At 45.6% G+C, this 9,543-nt stretch overlaps 1 protein-coding gene across 3 annotated transcripts in view; it reads left to right on the top strand.

The window, feature by feature from the left end:
- The first annotated feature begins 1,396 nt into the window (after nucleotides 1–1,396).
- The window catches only part of PLEKHD1 (pleckstrin homology and coiled-coil domain containing D1), a 36,078-nt gene continuing 27,931 nt past the window's right edge, over nucleotides 1,397–9,543 (top strand). For all 3 annotated transcript variants that reach the window (XM_037395094.1, XM_037395095.1, XM_037395096.1), the window contains exon 1: nucleotides 1,397–8,101. In XM_037395094.1, the coding sequence (XP_037250991.1) occupies nucleotides 7,953–8,101 (149 nt within the window). In that variant the 5' untranslated portion in view covers nucleotides 1,397–7,952. The remainder of the gene's footprint in view (nucleotides 8,102–9,543) is intronic.

Below are 9,543 nucleotides of genomic sequence, written 5' to 3'. Positions count from 1 at the left end.
CTTTGGAGTTGGCTTGTCATTTACTGCATGGGGTTTTGTGACAGCTCTGACAAAGCGAAATGAGTGTCTTAAATGGGATGCAAGCGGTGCAGACAGTACATTTTATTTTTACAAGTGTATTTGCTGCTTTTCCTCATAACGTGTGAGCACCTCCTGGAAACCTGAAGTGTGAAACTGCGTGTTGGGAGGCAGTCTAGCAGGTTGTTTTGGACATGGGTATGAATGAGTTCAGAGGTACAAACACAGAAATGGTTTGACAGCTCTGCTTGAGAGGGGCGTTTGATAATTTCTGTCTCCCACAGAGTGTTTAGGAGTTGGCATTGCACTGAAGCTACCTCTTCCCCCACCCTCAGGGAAACCGCTGAAGCTTAGGAGGCAGAGACCTCTTTGGAGTGCCATAGGGAAGTGATCGGCTCAAGATTGCTCCAGGCCACTGTTAAAAGGCTGGAGGATGGGACAAAGCTAAAATCAATTGAGAGCACAGGACTGAGTGAAAACAATTTCACTAGTCAGCCCCAAACCTAAAATGCAAACACAAAGTCCCTCCATTCTTTTTTGAGAGTTGACAAAGTATCCTTTACCGTACGTATGTGCCTCTGTGTGATTTGGATTAAAAGTCAACTTTAAATATGTGTGCAAGGATGTGAAGAAAAACCTAACCTGCTTTTTGTTCTTGCAGTTATGGGGGAAAACTGCTGGTGAAATAATCTTTCTTGCCCCTGTTCTTAGTTGGTACGCTTGTTTTTGCTCCCATCTTCTCGCTGTTTTCAGGCACAAAGTCACAGCTCAACTTTTGTTGTGGCTGCCCTATGAATCCTACTGCTTACCTGTTCAGAGCTCTTCGGGATTGCTCTGTCTTCACTAATTGTTTTTTTTCTGGAAGGCAGCTTACCTTCTTCCTGCAGTGTATGATTAAATGAAAATTGGTGTTAAGCCACACTAAGTTTTCTCTCTAATGCCAGTGGGGGTGGTAACTAAGTGGGAGTGAATTCTGTTCTTGCTGTGAAGAAAAATTGTACTCTCAGGGTCCTAAATTTCTCTGGAGGGGTTTTGTTTGCCTCTGACAATTTTGACTTACAAAGAATACTTGGAAATTAAATTTTCGTAGTGGTCTCCAAGAGGTGCTCCGGGAGGGAATATGAGGAGAGCTTTGAAAATTAGTTCTGTTTTCTTTTCTGTGCAATAATTTGCAGGACAGTTGTGGGGTTTTTTCCCCACTAAGACACTGGGCCATATTTTTAGGGTTTACGGATTTTATTAAAAGTTTCTCAGAAAAATCCAGTGAGTTGCGCTGTGCGCTGTGATTGTAGAAGGAGCAAACTTTTCATACAAAACACTGAATTATTTTTTTTAGAAGATGCAACTTCAAGAAGAATGGCCACAGTTAGACACTTCAAGAAGAATGGCCACAGTTAGACACTTTTCAGTAAAAATCTTAATTTACAAGACTTGATTGGGACTAGATTTAACACATAGGGCACAAACGAATGGATAAATTGAAGGAGCAAATGCTGTGCAAAAACCAGAAAAGTGCTTGTCTCTTACCAAAGCGTGTCCTGTTGTGTGTGTGCTTTTGGGGGTTTGCAGAGGAAAGTTATTACCACTGCAGTATCCTATGACTACTACCAGGATTTAGGGCAAGGATGAAAAGCAGAGTTCGAATCTGTGGAATAACTAGGAAGTCGACTCCCTGTCACAAGGCAGTCCCTAAGGAAGCACCTGGGTAGGCTTTTCAGATCTGTGTGTAGATCTGGGTTTTGCAAGCGGTGAAACTATCACTTGACCATACCAGATAAAGCTGTCAGCGGAGCAGTTCAGGGAGTGTTAATGCTTTAAAAGCAATCTTAAGAGAATGAGGCAAGGCCTTAAGCAGCTTGCAGGTAGGTAGGTGAGGACTTGCCTTCACCTCCCTGATTTGAGGATGGCACCTGGTAGTGTGCTGGATTCTGTAGTGCGTGGTGGGAGGGCAGGAATTGAGTGCAGCTGCGAGCACTGATTGCAGGGTGGTGGAGGCTGGAGGGGACCTCGAGATCATCTGGTCCAGAAACACCCTTACTAGGGCCACCTAGAACCAGTTGCCCAGGACTGTGTCCAGATGTTTTTTTTTATATCTCCACAGTGGAAGACTCCGCAATCTCTCTGGGCAGCTTATGCCAGTGCTCAGTAACACTCGCAGTAAGTGTTCAGAGGGAATCTGTGTTTCAATGCCTCTTGTCCTGTCACTGGGCATCGCCAAAGAGTCTGACTTCATCCTCTGCACCCTCCTTTCAGGTGTTTGTATACATTGATGAGATCCCTCCTATAGCTGCTGACTTGACACAGTTTATAGATATTCTTGCTTTCCATACTCTCCAGCTGCCCTGAAAGTGGGATTGGGTTTTAGACATAATGTTCTCAGAAAAGAGAAAGGGGAATGATGCTGCTACAGGATGGGTGATGTATACATTCCCGAACTTCATCTATCTATTTAAGAGATAAGCTTGATGGTGACTATAAGCAATTCCATAAAGAAAACGGTTTAGGTCTTTCTCCTGCAATTGCTATCTACAGACTTACCTAAGATCCCGTGACACAGCGTTTTAGCTATTTCACTCAAGCAATATACAATCTTCTCAGCTAATTGCTTGCTTTTGATGTCTCTTGTACCTCATAGGACTTGAGTGTTTAGGAAAAAGTGTAATCTCATTATGTTGGCTTAATCACAAGAGAATTTGATTGACGTAAAGTCAGTAGGAGAACTGAAACAAATGACAGGGTTGCTATTATGGCTAGTACAGGCAGATGCAGTGCAGTAAGGATGGGAAGCCGGTATTTTGCCAGGTAGGTTCTTGGGTTTTTGGCAAGTAAAGTTCAGTTTTAATGGTGAAGCATTATGCAGTATATTAGCATTTTTTTCATGTGTTTTATAAAAATGCCCCCTCAATAGCTGGAGGCTTAACCACTGCGGTCTGTTGTAAATCCTTCAGGAGATGCAAGGAAGTGTTTTTGCCACATTTATTACAAGAGTTACCACCAAAAACTTGAATATTGAGAAGCTGTAGAGTTGCAGCTTTCCTGATGATGGCTGTAGAGTCTTCCTTCGTTTGTTAAAGAAAAAACCTGTTCATCAGCATTTTTGTCAGAGGCTCATTAGAGATGAGCACAGCAGCGAGAAGATAGGAGCTGTCATCTATTGTTCCACTTTACAAATTAAGCCATTCTTGTATGGATCTGGGCAAGCCTTATCCAAGTACCCCTGCAGGCAGAATTGCACAGCATTCCACCCTCCTTATCACAGCACTTCTCCCTCTTGTCTGAGATGTTTAGAGATTAACAAACCCTTACGGTGGAGGGGGGGTTTAAGAAAAATGCCTCATTCAGAAAACTTGTAGAGCTAATTAAAAGTAAGCTGTATCATGCTGACTGACACCACAGCTATATAGTATTGAGAAAATTTACAACAGAGGTGGAATAAATAGAATGGGGGGAAAGGCTCGTTCTCTATCTGTATGCCCATCCAGTGTCTGAAGTGGTAATTGCTTTATAATATATGATTGTAGTTAATTGGAATCTGGGAGTTAATGGGCTTCTGCAGTCTGAAGAAACACTTCAAATGAGGTACTTGTGGTTATAGTGGGCTGAAGAGAGCTGCTAAAATCTGCTTACAAGCCTTTAGTACTAATCTGAACGACTCTTACTGTAACACCTTAGTCAAGCTCTCGTTGCCTCTGGAGGGTGAAGCTATAAGCAGAACAAGTCCATGTTTTAGGACGGCAATGGATTTCCCATGTTCACTTTTCTTTCTGACTGAGAAACTGAGGGACGACTGAAACTGAACAAAACTTCGTGCTCCTGGTGTCTGCTCTGTGCAGATGCTTCACGTGACCGTGATTTGGTGCACATGGAGGGCAAAGCAATGGGTCTGCCTGGGAGTTTTTTCTGTGCTTGTCCCTGCAGCCTGGGCTTCATCAGTATGAAAGAGGGTATGAAAGAGGCCTCGTGTACAAAGCCGTGTGGCAGCACGGCTTGCTGGAGGGTAAATGGGGATGGGGGAGGGAGGAGATAGCCCTCTTAGCCTGCTATATTTTGTGTTGTCACTGTCCTTCCTTGCCAGGCAGTTTCTCTTCCATCTGGCTGGTGGCCCTCCTGAACATAGAGTGTTTGCAGTAGAGCTGTCGTGGTCTCCTGCAGTGATAGATGGCACCAGCAGATCTTTGTGCCTCTATTTAGGTAGCCACTTGAGAATGCTGATAGGAAGGAGGTGAGAAGTATGTCTTGCTCCTGTTCTGTTCATATGCACAGCAGGAGCCCGATTTTGCCCTGATGGCTGTGAGCAGGGCCAGGAAAAGGAAATTCGGAGAGGAGCCTGCTGCAAATTAGAGCTGAGGAGTATAGCAGTGTATAGGTGAAGGGTGTGAAGAACATCAGTGCTGTGGTCCCTGCGGTTTCCACTCCTGAATTAAGTCCTAATGATAGTGTCCTTACTTCCTTAAGGCTTTGCCTTCAATGTTCATAATAATGGCAGGGATAAAGGGAGCACTGAATCTGTGTGCAAGAGCAACTATGGTCTCTGTGTGTATGCTGGGCATTTTATGGACTTTAGACTAAATAAAAACATGTTTTAGTGAAATCCCATTTTTCTGGGTATGTATTTATTGCTTTAAAGTTGAGCCTATGGCTTCTTTCCCTCTTTTGACCAGAGGGAACAAAGTGGGTAAAAAAAAAAGAAAGTGGACTGCAATCAATATGTAAACTTCCACAGTTGAGAAACACCTTGTGGAAAGTAGTCCTGCACCTAAGGCTGTTTTAGAAACTTGTAGTGAGAGTTCAGATGTACTAACTGGTGTTGGAACGGCTAAGGAGTGTGCTTCTCCATAGTGGGCAGCCAACAGGCCTGGGTCTCACCTGCTTCTTGCTGGACCGTTTTGTCAGATCTTGAAAGTGTTGATGGTGCTCCAGGTGTTTACCTGTGTTAATATGTAGAGGTATTACATTTCTCTCCTCCATTATTCTGCCAAGGAAACTAACAAATCCTTCTCTTTTGCAGAAGTTTGGTGGGTTTTTTTTTTGCTGGCCGTTGTACCGAAACTACTGCGTGGGTGCGTATATTCCTGTGATGTTCTGGATTTAGCAGTGTCATAGGTGAGGAACTGTGGCTGAGAGAACTCAAGTTACATGCTTAAGTCAGGCAGGGACTTTGCCAGGGATGGAAACTGTTCCTGGTGCACTGACCTTTGCTTCCACACCATTGTTACAAAGGCAACAACGCTCTTGCTATGCTCAAAATTAACAGGACAATGAGCAATGGGTGCTGACCCCCAGAATAAATGCTCTAAACTTTGTCTCTGATCTGTTTGCTACATTAGAGTGTTCAGGCACCATGGGTTGCAAAGGGCAAGGAGGTCATTAATGCTGAGCTGGCCTTTTATGTAGCCCATGCTACTCAATGTGGCGTGTGTATGTGTCTCATGGGTAGTCCTCGACTTGACTTTGATGTTTTCTGTGCAAAAAGCTTCCAGCAGAGCTGGCTAAGCCATCGTTGCTGACCTGTGTCACCTGATCAAACCATGTCCTTGGTAACCCTCTACTGCTGCTGGCACATTTGGGATTGAGTTGAATAATGTTGTAAAATGCTCTAGGAAAGGTAAACAGAGACACAGGTGGTGTGCATGCTAAGCAGCAAGCTTACCAGCTCTGAACATTGCAATAAAACCTTCTTGGGGAAAGATTTGTTCTTCCCTGCCCCTGTGCATAGGGGTGCAGCTGCCCTCCGTGATGAGGAGTGCTCCCATGGCCACTGCACCCTCCCACAGCCTCAGACCTGGGACTGGGATCTGGGCAGCTGGGGCTGCCTGAGTGGTGCAGCTGGTTAGGCAGCTGTCTCTAGCTTCAAACAATAAAAAAATGAGATATTGTTTCATCTGGACACCTCTAGGACAAGCAAAGGACTGAGTAGCCACAGCAAATTCTTTAGAGTGGGCAGCTCCAGGGGAGCTCTTGGTCTCTGCAAGATAAAACTAAGTAAAGAAGCAAAGGATGAAAATCTGCTTTTCCTCACCACAGGTAACTACTATTAGATCTTTGCCTCTCTGGTGCAGTACAATAGCAGGGCCACTGAGTCATCCTTACACAGGAGCTCTGTGGCTTTTCACTGCACGTCTGTAAATTCAGGTGATACTGTTGAGCTCAGAATCCTTTTTCCTCGTTGTGCAACATAATTCCAGGGAAACTTTTCCCTCTTCTGGTTATGAGTAGGGTTTTCTTCTCAATGCGGTGTGTGGCATGGTCAGTACAGCATTAATACTTTTCTGCAATGCAGTGCTGTATACAGGAGCTGAGGCTCAGGTGAGATGGTGGTAGTATCTGCTGCTCTCCCCTGTTCTCCACCCTCTCCCTTAATGTCACTCTGAGATGGGCTTTGATGCTGCTTGGGACGCATCCTGTCTGGGACCAAAAGGCCAGTCAAAGCCAGGTCCAGAGTGAAAGTGAGAAAGCACTGAGTTTGCTGACTCTCTTATCTAGCAATCAGTTGTGACTTTTGTCAGGGGCCTGCATCTATCATTTCTTTAATATCAAGTGCAGCCTGGGAGCTTGAGGCAGGCTGTCTGTGTTTCCTCTGTTCGAGATGCTTTGCAAGTGCCTGTGACCGTGTAAGGCCCAGTGAGCGTGTGTCCAGTGCTGGGATCCAGCCTCTGGCACGTCCCAGGCTTCTGATCTCCAGGAATGGGAAAGGACCATGTGTCTGCAGTGTCACTTCCGAGTAACTGCATTGGGAAGGGCTGACGCTGAGCAATTATAGCATCAAAATCAATACACACAGGACGGCACAGGTTAAAACAGGAGCAGATGCCTCATACAATGTATGTGTCTGTATTGGTGACGTGATACCCCAAAACTCCAGATGCTTTACCAGGGACAATACAGGCAGTTCTTCCCCAAATCCTAATCCTGGAGGGAAGGCACAATGCGGGAAGGAGCAGTAAGATGCTAATGTCCTTTCCTGTGGGCATTACAGTAGACAGGGTTCTTTTGGAGGACTGTGTAGGGAGGAATGGTCTCAAGAGAGGAACAAGGACTTAGGGAACCAGAAAAAAAAAGCTTGTTGTGGGACTGCTAAACAGGAGATGAACGGAGACTTGCCCAAACTGTGTGATATATTCTTGTCTCTGTGCTGTGGCCAAGAAGGAGCTTGTACCTAAGAGGCAAGGCAGAGGCTGTGCTTGCCACATCTCCAAGGTGCAGTAAGGCATGGAGGCAGAATGTGATCAGCCGTGGCCCTTTAAGGCTGAGCAAGGCATGCAGCACGGACACTGCCCAGTGCAAACCCAGCAGCCCTGTGAACTCGGGTGGGCAGTGCCAGGCTGGCACAGCAAAAACCTCCTGATGGCAGAGGGGAACTAATTGAACTTGCTGGCTCCCACCTGCTCTGCTCCCCTTTTTTTGGGACAAATGAGAAGAACCTGTCTCCAAGTGCAAGATTTTGGGGGTATGTGTCAGAGGGAGAGATGCTCTATGTTAAAACATCCATCTCGCCCTGATTTGTGCCGGAGGTGCCGCAACGTTGAGTGAAATAACCTTCCAAGCTGGCTCTGGTGCAAAGATATTTTGGCTTATGTTATTGCTGGGAGCTTTCTCTCTGAGCTCTTTCTGCCTCTCTGTGTTCCTGATCTCTGGCTCTCTTCACTCTTTTTTTTTTTTTTTTTTTTCCCCTTTTTTTTTCCTCCCTTGAGCTGGGATGTGTGCTGTCTGTAATGCATCAGGAAGTAATGTGCAACGAGGAAACTCTCATCATCTGTGCATCAGGGAGAGAATTATTGACTGAGTGCTGAGCAGTCAAGTTATTGATTCAAAATAGCCCAGTCTCTCCGTCTGCCGCTTGGAATGCCTGGTTACGTCCTTCTGGTTCATTGCATTTAATCGGATTCCCTGAGCTGCCACGCAGAGGGGGAGAGTTAGAACCAGGTCCATCTATCATGTTCGCTTCAAAATCCAGTTCTGTATCCCCTTCTCCATCCATGGAGCAGGCAGACTCAGATGCTCTGGACATCAGCACCAAAGTGCAGCTGTATGGTGTACTCTGGAAGAGACCCTTCGGGAGGCAGTCAGCCAAATGGTCCAGGAGGTAAGCTGCAGTTGCTGCGGGATGCTCAGGTGAAGTAAAAAGCCTAAGGGTGCTGGGGTAAGTTAGAGCCTGAGGGCTTGGCTCTTCAAGTGCAGCTAGCCAGGCAGAGACTAGGGGTGAGACTTCAGGCAGAGCTTCCCTGCTGCGCTGAGTTCGCTTTACATACGTGGCACCTCATTGTTCTTCTTTATCCCCTCAGACCCCGTGCTACATGTGCTTCAGGGTGGCCAGAGGGACTAGCTGCCCCTCCTGGATAATTGCCTTAGGATCATTTCATGAAAGAAGAAGAGTTGGCTCATATATTTGGCCCCTAAACTGCTTGAGTTTGTTCGTTAGTACTTGTTAAAGCTCTTTGAGCCCTACGGGTGTGAGATGGCTAGGCTGAACTGACTGCATGTGGGACTGCGTGTGTGCATGTGTATGACCTGCAGGGAGTTGTGGACCAGCATCAGTACTGCTGTGCTGCTGGACAGTGATGGCACGCTTGGAACAGCAAATGCAGGCTCTCTTCCCTGGGGAGAAGGTGGCTCTGAATTCTCTCCCATCTGGTGCTAGGGAGTTGTAAGCTGCTGTGTGTTGTGTATTGGCAGCCAGGAAATTTGGGGCGGAAAAGCATCTGCTATAACCTTTTACCAAGGATAGAAGTATACTCTGTAATGCTGAAGTAATGGGTCGGTTTGAGGTTTAAAGTTGTAGTTTCTTTATGTGAATCGCTGAATCTCACAGAAGAGTTTTCTGCTGGATGTCAAATGATGAGGCACGACTGTTTATGCATGGGTACTTGCACAGAAGCATGGTACAGCTCTTTTTCATTGCTCACTGGGGGATACGTGATCCAATGGATTAAGCCTTCCAGCATTTCTGGATGGCAGATTAATGTCACTGCTGATAGAAATCATTGGCAAATGATTCAGCTAGAAGACTAGCAGCTGAGAAGCTTGCATTTTCACCCTACTACTGCCAGAGATATGTTTTGTGAGTCAGGATTTGTTGTCATGATCTATAAAAGGGTAGCAGCACTTACCCACCTTTACTAGTTTGATATCTGTAGGTGAAGAAGTCTGCCAGGAAAGCAAAGTGATACTGTTTTCTCCTTTACCCTTCCACTGGGGAAAGGCACAAATGAGTCATAAACAAAAGGCAGCACAGGAAGCCTGAAAGTCGGTTTTGTAGCCTTTGTAGCACAGCGTGTCTCAAGGCTTTTTGGAAGAATAAATTAACTTGCACACAAGCAATGTCTGTTGGCTACCTCTGGTACTTCCCTTTTGTGGGTACCTTTTTGCTGCAGTCTGCAATGTAGACACAACACAACAAATTCATTTCTAACCCCAGTGTTCCTGGTTTTGCTATGTGTAGTAAACACAGTGCTGTCCAATTTAAACCCATGAAAGTGGCATGTCCTGAAAAATAGCTAAACGTTGCTTGGAAAGCAGTTTTCTTTG

This window comes from Falco rusticolus, chromosome 7, assembly GCF_015220075.1.
Source record: "Falco rusticolus isolate bFalRus1 chromosome 7, bFalRus1.pri, whole genome shotgun sequence".
In the NCBI taxonomy this organism is placed as follows: Eukaryota; Metazoa; Chordata; class Aves; order Falconiformes; family Falconidae; genus Falco; species Falco rusticolus.
This window is presented reverse-complemented; position numbering and strand designations above follow the sequence as displayed.